General features: G+C 35.5%; 1 protein-coding gene across 2 annotated transcripts in view; it reads right to left on the bottom strand.

The window, feature by feature from the left end:
* COPB1 (COPI coat complex subunit beta 1) overlaps window positions 1–17497 on the bottom strand; it is a 37054-nt gene that overhangs the window by 12392 nt on the left and 7165 nt on the right. For both annotated transcript variants that reach the window (XM_041730523.1, XM_041730522.1), the window contains exons 5-14: window positions 15735–15849; window positions 14419–14511; window positions 12201–12338; window positions 9597–9716; window positions 7497–7604; window positions 7266–7412; window positions 5604–5749; window positions 4150–4246; window positions 2916–3076; window positions 1749–1869 (exon numbers count right to left, since the gene is read on the bottom strand). In XM_041730523.1, the coding sequence (XP_041586457.1) occupies window positions 1749–1869; window positions 2916–3076; window positions 4150–4246; window positions 5604–5749; window positions 7266–7412; window positions 7497–7604; window positions 9597–9716; window positions 12201–12338; window positions 14419–14511; window positions 15735–15849 (1246 nt within the window). The remainder of the gene's footprint in view (window positions 1–1748; window positions 1870–2915; window positions 3077–4149; window positions 4247–5603; window positions 5750–7265; window positions 7413–7496; window positions 7605–9596; window positions 9717–12200; window positions 12339–14418; window positions 14512–15734; window positions 15850–17497) is intronic.

The following is a 17497-nucleotide window of genomic DNA, read 5'->3' as shown; positions in this document are numbered from 1 at the left end:
AACAAAAACCAAGAAAATGATTTGCCAACAGACCTGCACTGTAAGGACAGTTAAAGCAAAATCTTTAGCCAAGAGGTACATAAAATCAGAGAGAAACTAAAATCTATTCAGAGAAATGAGAATGCTAGGAAAGGCGTTAAGTGAAGGAGAGTCGGGGAGGTAATAAACAACCAAACTTCTTCCTGCCTTGTACTACCTATGGCAAACTTTGTGAACCAGTTACTAGAAATGTGGCTCTCTTAATAGCAAATGCTCAAATGGTCTCTCAATTTGCAGAACTGATCAGTCATTCCATGAAAGGACATCAAAGTAGACTCAGAGACAAACTTCTGGAGATTTTTAAAAGGCAAAATTTGAAGAATAGACAATTATTCTGTAACAAAAACCTAAATAAACACCCCACAGAAGAGTTACAAAGTAAATTATTGCCCATAAATCAAAACAGAGGTAAAAAAGAAATAATACACCTTGTATTTTACTTGGCCTTCTATATCTCATCTATGGCTCTTTTCATGCATGTAATAAAAAAGATCCTTTGGAAATTCCAAATCTAAAATTAAAATGTCTAACTATATGGGAGCATAAATAAAATCTAATGGACTATTACACAGGTATTAAATATTAGGATTAGGAAAAGCTTAGAGGAACATGGAAAAATGTTTGTTACAATGTGGAGCGAAAGTGTCATAAAACACAGAATGATCAATACTGGGGAGAAAAGTAATTCACGGAGAAAAGCTGTATTAAAATCTTTCCGGAAGAAGGAAGAACTTTTGTTATCATTATTTGGTAATGTAATTCTATCTTTTGATGTTTCTATCTCCACTACAATACTAATAAGATCTGTACTTCAGCCCTCTAACCATGAGTGACTTTTTCCTCATTAGTTTTTATTATATCACTCATTTAAAAAATATTAAAAAGAAATGAAAAATAAAACAAACACATTCACAATTCTACCACTGAGAGATTTGTTTTATTTATTTATTTTTAAAAGATTTTATTTATTTATTCATGAGAGACACAGAGAGGCAGAGACATAGGCAGGGGGAGAAGCAGACTCCCCATGGGGAGCCTGATGCAGGATTCGATCCCAGGACCCTGGGATCCCGACCTGAGCCAAAGGCAGGCAGACACTCAACCACTGAGCCACCCCGGCATCCCGAGAGATTTGTTTTAAATGACGGCAAAGTAAAGATTTTTTTTTTCCAGGCAAATGAAAGCTGAGAGAATTCATCACCAACAGACACAAATGATAAGAATGATCAAGTTCTTTAAGCAGAAAGAAAATATTGCACGGAAATTTGAATTTACACAAAGGAATGAAAATATGTGGGTAAATATAAGACTTTTTTTTCTCATTAAAAAATTCTTTAAAAGATTATTAACTATTTACAGCAGATGAATGTATAAACAAAACCAGCATATTATACAGCTTGAAAAAAAGAAAGAAATGGATGAACTTTGAAGACATTATGCTCAAGTGAAATGGGCCTTGACTGGGCCTTGACTGATCCTAGCCAAAAAACCGACTGACTTCATAAACCCTTACATCTCTTCCACTGGACTAATCACAAGGTACCATTTTTTGTATTACTTTGTCAATTTTATAAGAACTTTGTATTACCATGGCCATTTTCTTGATTATCATAAGCTCATTAATGACAGGAACTTCAGGTCCTTCACTGTCAAATGCATATGGTAGGCACTCAGTATTTGCTGGGTAAATGAAGGATAAATGAACTTACATTTTGTTTTTTCTTCTCCTGAACCAAAGCGACGTAGCGCAAGGCAATCTTGGTTAGAGTTGTGGCAAGGGAAGCAGCAACAAAGAAATCTCCATCCAGAAGGAAGCCTCTCAGGGGAGGTCTGCACAACAATCAAGGAAAATGAAACCCAATCATTTCTAAAGCATCACACAACTTTTGCATAAATGATTCAAGTATGCCTATTTAGCACTCTTACCACCACCCTTCAGTGAAGAGGATCTCCATTAGTTTCCTCTTTAGCTTTTAGAATGGAAGAAGGAAAATATATGTGGTTTTACTTAATTCACTTAAGTTCAAAAGAGCTAGAGCCAAGTGCATATGGAAAGAGAAAATGAATTACAAGTGTATGTACTGGATCCAATGAGCTACATTCAAATTCCAGCTTATCTATTTATTGTGTCCCTATGGGTAAATTACAAACCTTTCCTAAGCTTCAAATTCCTCTTCTGTTAAATGGGGATAATAATACACTGTGTATCTCAACAAGTTGTTAAGACTACAGGAAACAAACTACTTTGTATAATGCTTAGCATATAGTAAGCAACCATTAAAATTTTAGGCATTATTATCACATTCATTATACAATCAGAGAAAATTAGACAGAAAATATCAAAATTTTATTCCATCAATCAGAAGTGGAAAATCCTCAAAATATGTTTCCCAAGCACTAATACAGACAATAAAATTTAAAGTTACCTTCACTTTGCATCCTCTTTAAGTCTTTTTATTAAAGATTTTATTTGACAGAGTGAGCATGCAATAAACAGGGGGAAGGGGAGTCTCCCCACTGACTGGAGAGACCAACATGCCTCTCGATCCCGACTGAACCACCCAGGGCATTTTCTATGTGAGTAAAATAATTTTACTCACACTTCACTTAGCATTTTCTATGTGAGTAAAATAATTTTAAACGGAACAGTTATCTCAATGAAAACAGTTTTAAGAAGCAGATGATAAAAACCATCAACACAATTCCTGGGAAAAAGAAATTAACATCCTCCTTTCAAGTATCTTAAATGGCAAAGATCCATTTTGGCCCAAGAAAGTAAACTATTAAGAGAAAAAAAAAAAATCATTTGACTAATCTATACTCAGAAGTAGTAATTTAAAAAGTATAGATGGTAGGTCCCAGGTACTGCAGATTACCTTTCTTCCTCTTTCTTCGTGGGTCTAGAACTACTAAGGGCACTCTGAGTTGCGTAGGTGCCCATCTCAGTTACCAACTTCTGGACTGGCCCCACAGTTATTTCCTCCTCAGGTTTTAATTCGCCAGCTTCTTTCTTTATTTCTGACTCTACGATTGGGATCTAAAAATCAATTGGGAATACCAATTTAGTAATAATATCAACAGCAAGCAAAATCATATTTAAATATTCAATCATTTCTATGGAAAAAGCAATCCCCCAATGGGACTTTTGCAACTCTGCATTCAATTTTCTTTCCTTCCCAGGACGATGTAGTGAAAAGAATAGGGGCAAGTTGGATGCCAGTTACTTATTGAATAGTTCTGGGCAAGTCAATTAAGCTACTCAGTTTCTTTATCTCTTAAATGGGAATCTTAAATCTATCCATACAAGTTACTTAATAGGAAAATTTAAAAAAAAAAAAGGAAAATGCTTGGGACAGTGACCAAGACAAAGTAGATCCTCACTAAGCCTTACTCCTCCTTCTCTAGCCCTTCCTCTGAAATACTAACCAAAACAGCAACCTACTCGAAATGTGTACTGAATGTTTTCTAAAATCCGACTTATGTGTACAGAATAACCTCATCAACCACATGGCTACTTTGTATTTATTTCTCAATTCCAATCATCTAACATAAGAGCTCTAAGAGTCTTCAATCATTATCTGTCAATTCCTTTATTTCCTAAGTGAAAAACATGAAGTCTCATCAGGTTAAGAAATTGATATCCAAGGTCCCAGAGTTAATTACTGGCAGAGGAAGCCTGCAGCCCAGGTCTCCTGACAAGCACTGTTCTTCCTATTCAACCATATGGTTGTCTGGACGAGGACACACTGCCAGTTTTAGTACAAAAATAGTCTAATGTTAACACGGTTCCTGTAACATTCTCCTTTCAGAATATATAGGCTAACACAGAGTTTTACAAGTCTTTTTCACTTTTTTAGATATATAACCTTTTGTTCCAATAAAATCTTACCTGAAAGAATGGGTGTTATGGCTGAATGCAAGGGGAAAGGGATGCCCCTAACTTCCCACGGTTTCTAAGCTTTAATTATCTGGGTAATTAAAACACATTTTTCAGTGTTTTTAACTCCAACACTACTAAATAAAAACATGAAAACAAACCACCACCTAAAAGTCTGATTTACTAAAGTAAAAACCACCACATACAGTAACATTTATTAAAATAAAACATACCTCCCCAAGAGACCTGCGGACCTCAGTCATCACACTCTGAATGTCTTCCTTGGTACTACAATATTCTCCCAGGATCCATAATGCTCCTCGGTAAATTCTAAGGGAAGAATACAAGTTCTGAAACACTGCCAACAAATCTGCAGGCAGAGATCTTTCTCTGTGAATTTAGGTTCAAACAAGAAAATAAGATTCTGCGGTAACCAGGGACTATGGATGAAATCTTAAGAAAGAATATAACTCTCCAGAAATCACAAGGATTCAAAGGAAAATAAGTATTCTCACCATTATATTATCAGGAACACTTTAAAATTGGTAAACTCATCAGTAAAAATAAAATACAGGCACCCCGAGTGGCTCAGCGGTTTAGCACCGCCATCAGCCCAGGGCATGATCCTGGAGACCTGGGATTGAGTCCCATGTCGGGTCCCTGCATGGAGCCTGCTTCTCCCTCTGCCTGTCTCTCTGAGCCTCTCTCTCTCTGTGTGTCTCTCATGAATAAATAAATAAAATTTTAAAAAAATACCAAAACATCTCCCAGAAAGGTGTTACCCTCCATTTAGGACAGAGTTAAGGTATATTTTATCACTTATTACTATAAAAAATGTGTTACTTTGGTGTAAAAAAGTAATTCACTTTTATTTGTAGTCACTGGAAAGAAAAGACAAGATGCTGAACAGAAAAATGGACAAGGAGGGAATGCAAAGGATCAGTAATTTAAAAACTCCAAAAAACATTAAGAAAGCAACAACTCTCTAGTTAAAAATGTTAAACTGAATAGTCTTCAGTTATTTTGCCTTAAGATTTTTATTAAATTGATTTAGAAAATATTTTAGAAACTAAAGCTCTAAAATGATGGCCATTAAAGACAAAACTTTGGTATGATTTTTTTTCTCACGAAGGAAGCAAATCTTTTTCACTTCTATAAATATCAATACTTTATATCATAAAAACAATTTACAGTGGTCCTTTCTTTTCTATCCAGGCAGATATGATGCAAGTCTATTATACTGTATCCATCAGATGCTTTAAATGAAGCAAAATTTGGATGCAATAGTCCTTTCTCATTAGCAAAGGCTATTTAAGGGAATGCACAATGTCAGATTTAGGCTGCATTTTCAATCCCTCATTTTAGTAAATGCTAACGGGGGACAAAAATAATGATATCCAAAGTGATATACTTTAAAAATATGTTCATCAGTCATTTTAGAATTCACCCTGTTTTAGAAGAAATAAGGATAAAGAAACTTAGCTAAATCACATATAAAAAAACAAATTTTCACCCACAGATTATGGATTTACCAAGGGTGAGGGTGAGGTGATGTTTATTGTAATCCTTATTTTGGCTTTAGTGTCTTGATTCATTTCTTCTCCTTTACATTTTCTATCAACTGATCCTTTAAAAATAGACTCTAGTACAATGCTTGACCCTACATTTAAACAGATTTTTGACCTACTTGACAGATTTAATAGCATGAAAGACTTCAAGCATCTTCTCAACAATAAGCATTCTCAGGTTATCAAAGCGCTGAATGGCTTCACGAACAAACTCCAGGACATCAGCAGCTGCTGCTTCATTATTGTCACTGAGAAATTCCATTAACTGAAAGGGGGGGAAAGAGGAAAATAGGGTAAGTTATATAAGTTTTTTAAAAAGATTTATTTATTTGAAAGAGAGCAAGAGTGCACAGGCATGTGAATGTGGGAGGGGGGGAGATGAAGAGGGAGAAAGAGAATCTCAAGCAGACTCCACACTGAGCCCTGAGTCCACTCAATCTCACAACCTGAGACAAAATGAAGAGTTGAACGCTTAACTGACTGAACCACCCAAGCATCCATAACTATTATTTTCAGAAAGAAAACTAAGTTTTAAGTAAACAAATTCACAAAGAAAGTAATTTTTTTTTTTAAGATTTTATTTATTTATTCATGAGAGACACACACAAAGAGAGAGAGAGAGAGGCAGAGACACAGGGAGAGGGAGAAGCAGGCTCCATGCAGGGAGCCCCCGACATGGGTCTCAATCTTGGGCCTCCAGGATCACGCCCTGAGCCAAAGGTGGTGCTAAACCACTGGGCCACTGGGGCTGCCCCCAGAATGTAATAATTTTAAAGCATATAACAAAATATAAGACACAAGCTCTGTTATATAAACAAAGTCACAATGTCTTTTCTGGGTTTTGGATAGCCAACTTTACTACAAAAAAAGTCACTAATAAAACAAAAGCTGGAGGGGCACCTGGGTGGCTCAGTGGTTGAGTGTCTGTCTTTGGCTGAGATCAAGTCCCTCATCAGGGTCCCCACAGGGAGCCTGCTTCTCCTCTGCTGTGTCTGCTTCTATGTGTCTCTCATGAATAAATAAAATCTTTGAAACAAAACAAAAAAACCCAAAGCTGGAAATACACAACTCAAGGGGCAGCCCGGGTGGCTCAGCAGTTTAGCGCCACCTTTGGCCCAGGGCCTGATCCTGGAGACCCGGGACTCCCTGCATGGAGCCTGCTTCTCCCCCTGCCTGTGTCTCTGCCTCTCCCTCTCCCTCCCTCTCTCTCTCTCTCTCTGTCTCTCATGAATAAATAAATAAAATCTTTAAAAAAAAAAATACATGACTCAAAATAAGTTAACTGGATACTCCTAAATTATAACTAAAAATCATTTCAGAGAAAATATTAAGTTCAACAACAAAATTTCTAATAATAGTAACATATTTCATTTATTTGACAGTGACAGAAGTCAATGATTCTAGGTACATATATTTTTCCTGTAACTAAATCCTTCAACTTTAAAGAGGTAAAACTAAAAAAAATAATAATAATAAAAATAGAGGTAAAACTATTGAAAGAAATACAGTTGCAACATAGCATAATTCTACCATAGGTAATTGTAACAAACATCAGTTATAATAATATGTGGAGGTATTTTTGTTATTATGTGTTTGTGTGTTTGCTTCTTTGAAGATGTAGAAAGAAGTCAGAGTCCTTATCTTTCTGAGCTTAAGAGTGAAATAAAGATCCCTTTCGACCACAAGATTTAGTGATTCTACTAGACAGTTTAACTGCTAAATAACTAAAACTTTCTATTCTTTTAGAGAATTTCAAAATTAAAGTCATCAGAATTACATACCACAGGAATAACATTTGCAGCCATATCTGGAAATCGGACAGAACAGGAATGCAATGTTCTCACAAGGAGCTGTCTATATTTGTCGGTATCTTCATGCTCAGACACATTATTTGTTTTAATCACTTCCTTCTTCAGAACAATAACCAGCTAGAGAACAAAGTAAAAATAAATTGGAATTATACCATGTTTGGCCTGGTAGCTTACAACAGTGCTGTCAGAGTTTTGTTTTACCTCTTCAACATTCCTAGAAGAGACGAGATCCAGTGCTAACTGCAAAGTTTTCTTGCGTACTTCTAAGTCTGGTGTGCTCAATACTCTCAAGATGTCCATAACAAGATCCTAAGAAAGAATGAAAAATCCAGAATTAACAACAATATTAAGAGGAAAACGTCTTAACCACAGGATGGAGGGTTCTGACCATCATCATCACCTTAATTCTTTCATCAATAATAAAATCACCAGTGCTGGAAGAACCAGGTATTTTGGGTATCTTGGTGTAATGCAATGAAGTATGTAATATCACATATGATGCATTCAAATTACAACTGTTACTGTGACTCTATCAAGCTTTAGATCAAACTTACAGTTTATAGAAAATTCAGAAATCAGTGAAAGAAACTAAACTACACTACCAGAAAGTAATCTGTAAGGAAGGGCATCTTATAGGACAATTGGTCTGGTCTCGTCAATAAGACCATGTCATGAAATGGACAAGCCAAACAAAGAGGACATGTCAGGGACATCTGGGAAAATCTGACTTTGGTGTTGGTATTGGATAACATTAAGAAACTATTAATTTGGGGATCCCTAGGTGGCTCAGCGGTTTAGTGCCTGCCTTTGGCTCAGGGCATAATCCTGAAGTCTCAGGATCAAGTCCCACATCAGGCTCCCTGCATGGAGCTTGCTTCTCCCTCTGCCTGTGTCTCTGCCTCTCTCTCTCTGTCTCTCTCTCTCTGTCTCTCATGAATAAATAAAATCTTAAAAAAAAGGAAAAGAAAAGAAACTATTAATTTCATTAAGTGCGCTAATGTTATTATTACTCTGCAAGGAAATGTAATGTTTTAATGGCACATACTTTAAAAAAAAACCACTCTGGCAGATAAAGATTTTAAAATATAACAAAACTCATTTACAAATGATCTTACTTCTTTAAAACTTTATTTGAAAAAAATTTAGGGCAGTCTGGGTGGCTCAGCGGTTTAGCACTGCCTTCAACCCAGAGCCTGATCCTGAAGACCCCAGATCGAGTCCCATGTCAGGCTCCCTGCATGGAGCCTGCTTCTCCCTCTGCCTGTGTCCCTGCCTCTATCTCTCTCTCTCTGAGTCTCTCATGAATAAATAAATAAAATCTTTTTAAAAACTTTGTTTTTAATTAATAATAAAAAAAATTTAGCGGGGCGCCTGGGTGGCTCAGCATTTGAGCATCTGCTTTTCACTTAGAGCGCGATCCTGGGGTCTGGGATCGAGTCCCACATCGGACTCCCTGCAGGGAACCTACTTCTCCCTCTGCCTATGTCTCTGCCTGTCTCTCATGAATAAATAAATAAATCTTTTAAAAGATATATATAAATTAAAAAATTAAAAAATTAAAAAATTTAGCTGATAAAACAGTTTGAAAAATTAATTCCTGTATAACTTTCACTTATGCTCACTAGTTAATATTTTGCTGCATACACCATATACTTTATCAAACTCCCTCTACACCTGAATATTTTAGTGTACACCTCCCAAGAATAAGGATAGACTCTTATATAACAATAAAATTATCAAATTGAGAGAACAGTGGTAACAATATTAACTAATATACAGTCTATAAATCACATTTCTCCAAGTGTCCTAATAATGTCCTGTAGAGCATATTTTTTGGTGTTGCTCTAGTCCAGAACAGCACTGAATTTAGCTGTCATGGGGCTTTATAACAATCATTATTCTCATGGATTACATAGGTATGCTGATAATTCTATAGAATTCAGTATCTTTTATCCTCTATCCTTTTATCCTTTCAATAATTTGAAAAATTATTTTTCAAAAACTATAAATTATATTCAAATTCCAATTAATATATCTCTATTGCTGAGACTATCAAATGTAGTGCAAATAGAAAAGATGTAAGATAAAATATTAATTCACATCAGAAATTTTTTTATGGCAAAGACAATACCCCAAAATAGTATTACACCATTAATATCATTTAATGGTACACCTTAGTTGACCAAAATTTAAACTGCCCAATCCCCAAGAATTTAGGTTAACCAAGATAGCAAGGCTTGAGCATTACCTCAATTTGAAAAGGATTTTACTCAGGATTTCTTTCTTTCAGCTAGTATTTACCTGTAGTACTCGTTCATGAGCAGGATGCTCTTTTAATTCTATCAATCGATCCAGAACTATGAGCTTGACGTTGTTGTCACTCTCCTTAATAATTAAATCAATGTAACACTGAGCAGCAGCCTATATGAAAAAAAGAAACACACTTTAAGAACATCATCCATCTTAAACACAGAATCTGCATATAAGAAAAAAAAAGAAAGCCCCCAAAGAAGCCAAAATACATACACTACTCCTGCTCTAAAAGTTTCCCAAAGGAATGTGTCCCTCTATTCCCTAAATTCTAACAAATCTCATTATTTTCAAGATTAAAAAAGTTAAGAAGCATCACATATTAGAAGGAAGAAAAGGGGCTGCTGTAGGCAGAAATACTAACAGTCAAAAAATAAGGACTGAAACTAAGAAACAAGGCAGAAAAAAGCAGAGTATCCCCAAAAATATAGCTATTGAGGATCTTTTAGTTTGGTGCATAGTCTAACACACCTGAATTACAGCAGAGAAAAAATCAAGACTATAAAGATGACCCTAACTCATTAAAAGCAGAATACAAAGCAGCAAACATGAAAGAGCTCCCAATGACCAAAACTGGAATAATATGATTGATAAAAGAAGTAATGATAATGATTATAACACATAGAAGAAAGTAGCCATACTCATACGAAGAAAGAAAAGGAGGGAGAGTGGGCAGAAAAGGGGACAACTCTTCCTTGCAGTACTCCAGTTAATAAATGTAGAATGAGGGAAACAGAAAGTCACCATTAGAATATCACATTAATAATTGCTGTACAGAAATGTTACATTTAGTTGGTTTAAGTTTGAGGAAAAATAGGATATTTGCAGTTTCAAAGTATCTTCCTGGGATCCCTGGGTGGCTCAGTGGTTTAGCGCCTGCCTTCGGCCCAGGGTGTGATCCTGGGGTCCCGGGATGGAGTCCCACAACAGGCTCCCTGCAGGGAGCCTGTTTCTCTCTCTGCCTGTGTCTCTCATGGATAAATAAATAAAATCTTAAAAAAAAAAAAAGTATCTTCCCATGTTATTTACTAATTACAAAAGTAATAACTCAACAATAAATAAATAATAACTCAACAGTGGAGAAACCCAGCAAGTACCACCTTAACCAACTGATCAAGGTTAACATCACTAAAGTATCCCAACATCATGTACTCCTTGATATAACACATTGAGAAAGGTTCAGCACTTCCACAATATTCTTCCCCAAAATGTATAACCTCAATCTAATTGTGAGAAAACATCAGACAAATTCAAATTCAAATTTTACAAGCAAACTGACCTAGAATTCCTCAAAAGTATAAGGTCATTAAAAACAAGCAAAGGCCTGGGGAAGTGTCACAGATTAGAGGACACTAACACATGACAACTAAATGTAACGTGGGATCCTGGATGGAATTCTGGTACAAAAAAAGGAGATCAGTGACGAAATTGGTGGAATTCAAATAAAGTCTATAGTTTACTTAACAATATTCATATTGTTCCAGTGGTAATTTCTTAATTTTGACAATTATACAATTGCTATGTAAGACACAAACATGACAGGAAGCTGGGGAAGGGTGATGAGAACGTTGTCCTATTTTTACAACTTTTACTGTTTTGCTGTTCTGTAAGCCTAAAATTATTTCAAACTAAAAAAGGTAAAACAATTTTTTCTAAGTATTGGCAGGTAAAGCAATCAAGTCTCCTACAAGTTGGCTTTATAAAACTATTCATTCTCTGAATATATTAGGGGTTCCTCATGCAGTTGATACAGTAAATTATAGAAAAGAAAGCAGTATCCCAGTATTGAAAATATGCACTATAATCTTTTTTAGGATCCATCATGTAGGATCCAAAGTTCATTTTCCCAGATCTGGGTTCTAATATAATTAAAGTATGGGGAGAGATCTTAAAATATCAGTATCAGGGGGATCCCTTGGTGGCTCAGCAGTTTGGCACCTGCCTTTGGCCTGGGGCGTGATCCTGGAGACACGGAATCGCGTCCTGCGTCGGGCTTCTCGCATGGAGCCTGCTTCTCCCTCTGCCTATGTCTCTGCCTCTCTTTCTCTCTGTGTCTCTCATGAATAAATAAATAAAATCTTTAAAAAATATATCAGTATCATTCTCTAGAAACTAGAAATGTTAGTATTGTCTCTCGGTCTCTCTTCCCATGTATATGTATGAAAGCAGGAAGGAAGAAAAAAGATTGGACTATGTAAAGAATCCAATAATATCACAAAATTTATAAATTGTTATTTCTGTGCCACGTAATGCCATGTAATCACATAGTAAACTGCAATGTCACTAAATCATAAGTGCTGGGGCACCCAGGTAGTTCAGACAGCTAAGTGTCTGACTCTTGGTTTTGGCTCAGGTTATGATCTCGGGGCCCTGGGACTGAGCCTTACATTGGGCTCCACACTTCTGGAAGAGCCTGTTTGAGATTTTCACTCTCTCTCCTTCTGCCTCTCCCGTCCACCACATTCTATCTGTCTCAAGCAAATACATGAATTTTTTTTAAAAAGAGAACAAAATATAAAATAAAAAAATAAGTCACAAGTGCTAAGATAGCATATTTATCATCTAACTGAATGAACTAAATGAAATAAGCAGTACCTTGATTGCAGTAGGCGCACTAGAGAGTGTCACTAATGTTCCGGCAGCTTCATATTTTACGGCAGGGCTAGACGACTGTAATAAGTTATAGATGCAGCGAATGAAACGAGCCCTTTCTGATGGATTAGCATGACAGACCTGGAGAAGAAAACATCTAGGTTTCAATGGATTTCAGGGACACTTGCTTTCAAACAGATTTTTTTATAGATGTCAGCTTTTGGGATACTAGTTTTCTTAATTTGAAAGTGAAGAATAATGTTTTAAGGCATCTGAAGATGTCAGCCAACATGACATAAGACACTGTGACTGATAATTTCAAGAAGAAACAGGTTTTACTTCAGACAGCTGTTATAGCTACTCACTCATTTATTCATTCAATCATAATTAATATTATTTGACAAAAGATTTTCTAATGGCTTATAATAAAAGAATGCAGACTATACACAAATGAAATAGAATAAGAAAATGTAAAGAAACAAAATCAAGGATAACTCATTAACCAAGTGCATTAATATGGATATTGTGATAGGATATTAAATTTGGTCCTAGGGACGCCTGGGTGGCTCAACGGTTGAGTGTCTGCCTTTGGCTCAGGGCATGATCCTGGATTTCCAGGATCGAGCCCCACAACAGGCTCCTTGAATGGCCTGCTTCTCCTCCCACTGCCTGGGTCTTTGCTTCTCTTTCTGTGTCTCTCATGAATAAATACATAAAATCTTAAAAAAAAAAAAAATTGGTCCTAAATTTTTATTCTGGATATCATGTCAAAAAAGGAAACATGATAGCTATCAATCTCAATGGCTAATAAAAGGAAAATATCGCCTTCCCCCCCCAAAAAAAGGAAAATACCCATTCTAAAAGCAAGAAAGATAACCCCTTTTTCAAGTACTACTACTTATTTATCTGGAGCCATATTCAGTACTTTGGAAACAACTAAAGTATTCTATGCTATCCAAAAAATATTTTAATATCTTTACCTATGAAGCAAACATTCCTTATTTTTTTCCTGAAATTGGTTTTTATGTCAGATTTTCCTCTAATATATATAGTCAAATCTCTCTTATTCAGGCATGACTCAAAGGCTATTCGCTCTTGCGAATAACTGGACTCTGCTAGACACAGAAGTCTCTGAATAGCAGAGAATACCTATTTTTGAGAGCCTCAGCAGCATCTCTAAACCATACAATGAATTAAAAGGAACTATATATTTACAGTTCTAGTTTCATCTTGAATGCCAAATCCAAATGACTGGTACCCTATGTTGAAAAGGGCCCTTATCTCTCAAAATCAAAGACAGCTGTAATCAGCAGTGTCTGCTGTGGTACTTTGTCAATATTCTTCGTCTTTTTTTTTTTTTTGTCAATATTCTTCTATTTAGTAAAGTCAGTCCTGATGTATATTTTTGTTGGTCTCCCATGGTTATCAATAGCAAAATTGGATGTTATTTTATCTTTTATCAGAAAATTAAGATGCAATCAATCCTTTCAAAGGATGTAACAAATTTAAATGTTGCCAATAAAACACCCCATTTTAAAATCCAAATCTCTTATCTAGTTTTAGATTTCCTATTGGTCAATGGCCAACAATGTCATTTTGACATTTTTAAGTCTATTCTCTTTTACAAACAAGGAACAAAGAAAGTATTTAAAAGTTTTCTGATTTCTTTATAGATTTCCAAAGTAGTCTGGTACGTACTCAAATCTTAAATTTTATTCCAAAGCCTGATTCATAATCAATTCAGTTACTAAATAGTGCAGGATTATTTCTCTACTGCTGTTAATGGTCAAAGCATGAGTTTTTAATAGACTTCTTTATAGAGGTTTAGAAAAATAGCAAGTGTTTGGAAAACACAATAAATCAAATGAAAAAATTTTTTAAAGACATTCATAGACTATGCTACAAAATATTTCTTCTACTGGGGCGCCTGGGTGGCTCAGCTGGTTAAGCATCTGTCTTCAGCTCAGGTCATGATCCTGGAGTCCAGGGACTAAGCCCCATGTCAGGCTCCTTCCTCAGCAGGGAATCTGCTTCTTCCTCTCCCTCTGCCCCTCCCTGCTTGTGTTCTCTCTCATAAATAAATTAATTAATTAATTAATTAAATCTTAAAAAATATACACACATATTTCTATTACTAAAACATATTACCCCAACAATTAAGCAGCATTCCCGAAAGAGACAACTCTTAAAGTATATTTTATCCATTATAGATTAGTCTTACCTTATAAATTAGTTCAACAATAACCAACTGAAGAATGTCTCCAAATGTGTGAACCTGATCAATGCAAGTACTTAGGTAATCCAAAGCTCGATCCTAAGAAAATAAAAATATATTTATCAAATTCCACCTCATTCAACAAAAGGACTTAATCAGTGCAACCTTAAAAAAACATACACTGAATATAAAATGAATGTGGAAATGAGGGCAAAGAAAAATCAAATGAAGGAAAAAAAGAAGGTTAACATATACATGTAAGAAAGAAAGTCAATTACATATTCTACAAATGGGCCACAAATCTGGGGTATGAATTTTCTAGCAGCTAAACTGAAGGGAAAAACACTGTGTTACATGATTCAGGGAACCCATACAACCAAAATAAACCAGCTATTTAGGAGCATGGGTACTCCTACTTCTAAGACCTAAAAGAAAAATCTCAACGATTCTCACATACTGAAAGCTATGATATAAAAAAACTATGATCTCAACAATATCTCTACAGAAAAAGTATCAGGAAATTTTATTGACCTTTTTCTGATTATGCCCCCCATGTGGGTAAACAGCATAGTATTAAATATATAGGTCAATAATACCAATTGTACAAGAGAACAAAACATTCTGGCCCAAATAAGCAGCTTTCTTATCATCTTGTTCACACACACAAAATGACAGCATCTAAGTTTCAGAAAAATGGATAGATTCCATATCTTTCAGTCTTCATGCATATTATTTCCCACATTTTGAGAATATTGGATAGCAAAAATTTCAGGATAATATGCCACCAAAGTATGCAGATTAACTGCTAACCCACCAGTTGATCCATACATTTTAAGCAACAACAAGAGCTGGATGTAGAGTTGACACTGACTTATGAAATCTGAAGAGTCTAGTAAGGATACACACCTACACTGAAGACTATGCTTCTTTCACAGACACAGCTCAGGGTGAACCCTATACAATGCTACTATTTTTCTCTACTAAACAATTTTAGACCTATACCAACAGAAGGATAATCAGGCTCAAACCCCAAAATAGAGTGCCACAAAATATAGCCATAATAATTTCAATCTGGAAAAACTGTCAAGTGGCCATTATTAACTATTTCTCAGATGTTTACTAAAAATAAAGTATATACATAAGCAATTGTCTGAAGAAGGGTTAAGAAAAAACTATTTTATACAAATTAAGTTCAAAAATCTAAAAAAAAAAATATACAAACACTTGTAAGTATAAGCAAAATCATGGACTAAATAAAACTTGATTAGGCCTATGTACTTTTAATTCTCATTTGAATACAGTCATATAAAAAACTACTTTACCTGATCTGCATGAATTAGCATCATAAATGCATTCCTTTTGCAACTTGCATCCTTCTCATTCACCAGAAAATCATGTATGAGTTCAGGAGCATCAGGTATAAGATGTTCAAAATTCCTTGAAATAAAACAGGTAATATTCGTATTTAATAAAACTTGCTTTGTTATTTTAGTAACTCCTTGAACACTACTAAAATTTATCTTTATCAAGCTTTATAACATTGTTAATTGTTTTGCATTTTGTAACCTTAAGTCAATTAGAACTGTGGATAGAAATTACAGACTTACATCTTTATCTATTATCAATTATATGTTTTCTAGTTTAATAAAGAAAAAGCTGACTTTTTCCACATGCTTTCAACTGAATATCTCTAATAATTGTCTTTCATATACTTTAGGAATAAAATGCGCATAATGACAATCTCAAGGTACTGAAAGATTGTTCATTAATAATTATCAGGAAAAAGGGGAATCCCTGGGTGGCTCAGCGGTTGGGCGCCTGCCTTCAGCCTGGGGCGTGATCCTGGGACCCTGGATCAAGCCCCACATCGGGCTCCCTGCGTGGGAGGGAGCTCTGCCTGTGTCTGCCTGTGTCTCTGCCTTTCTCTCTCTCTCTCTTTCTCTGTCTCTCATGAATAAATAAAATCTTAAAAAAAAAAAAAAGAATTATCAGGAAAAAAAGGAGTCCCTTGAATTTTATTAATTATGCATTATATTTACTTATTCACTTACTTGTTAACTTACTTCCTATTCAGGAAATTTTAAAGTACCTGCTGTACACAAAATAATGAAAACCAGCTTAAAAACCATCATCTAGCTTCAACAATTGTTAATTCATGGCCATTTTTGTTTCACCTATACCCCTGCACACTTCTTCTCCTTCAATATTATTTTGAAACAAATCCCAGACCACTTACTACTTCTTCTGTAAATATACTGACATACTATAATTAAGGATTCTTTTTTATTTTTTATTTTATTTTTTTAAAGATTTATTTACTTATTCATGAGGGATACAGACAAAGAGAGAAAGGCAAAAACACAGGCAGAGGGAGAAGCAGACTCCTCGCAAGGAGCCTATGCGGGACTCGATCCCGGATCCCGGGATCACGACCTGGGAGGCACCCAACCGCGGAGCCCCTGCAGGCATCCCAGATTCTTTCTTTTTAAAACAAATCGTAATGCCATTATCAAACCTTTAAAAACTTAACATTCCTTAATATCATCTACAGTGTTCAAATTTCCCATTGTCTAATAAATGTTGTAATTCCTGTGTATGCAGTCTAGCTTAAGTTCTGAAATTTGTGTAGTCTATATGGTAACTTTTAAGGAACTCAACATTATTAACCAGAATATCACTGCCCTAACAGTTAACAAAATCTAATATAGCAATAAGAGAACTGTGAAAAGAACTGTGAAATTATGTAACAATCAACTCTTAAAGTACGAAGACATTTATAAAAATTACATCCTACATTTAAATGGATTAACACCGGGACCCCTGGGTGGCTCAGTGGTTTAGTGCCTGCCTTCGGCCCAGGGTATGATCCTGGAGACTCGGGATCGAGTCCCGCATCAGGTTCCCTGCACGGAGCCTGCTTCTCCCTCTGCCTGTGTCTCTGCCTCACTCTTTTTCTGGGTCTCTCATGAACAAATAAATAAAATCTTTAAATGGATTAACACTAGTGATTATAAAAACCAAGCATTATAGCCTTATCTGATTCTTTGAATCATTTTTAAAGTCCAGAAACTTCAGCTTTCCAAGA

The sequence above is a fragment of the Vulpes lagopus genome, chromosome 15, assembly GCF_018345385.1.
Source record: "Vulpes lagopus strain Blue_001 chromosome 15, ASM1834538v1, whole genome shotgun sequence".
Taxonomy (NCBI): Eukaryota; Metazoa; Chordata; class Mammalia; order Carnivora; family Canidae; genus Vulpes; species Vulpes lagopus.
The sequence above is the reverse complement of the archived record's forward strand: the minus strand, read 5'-3'. Positions and strand labels throughout refer to the sequence as shown.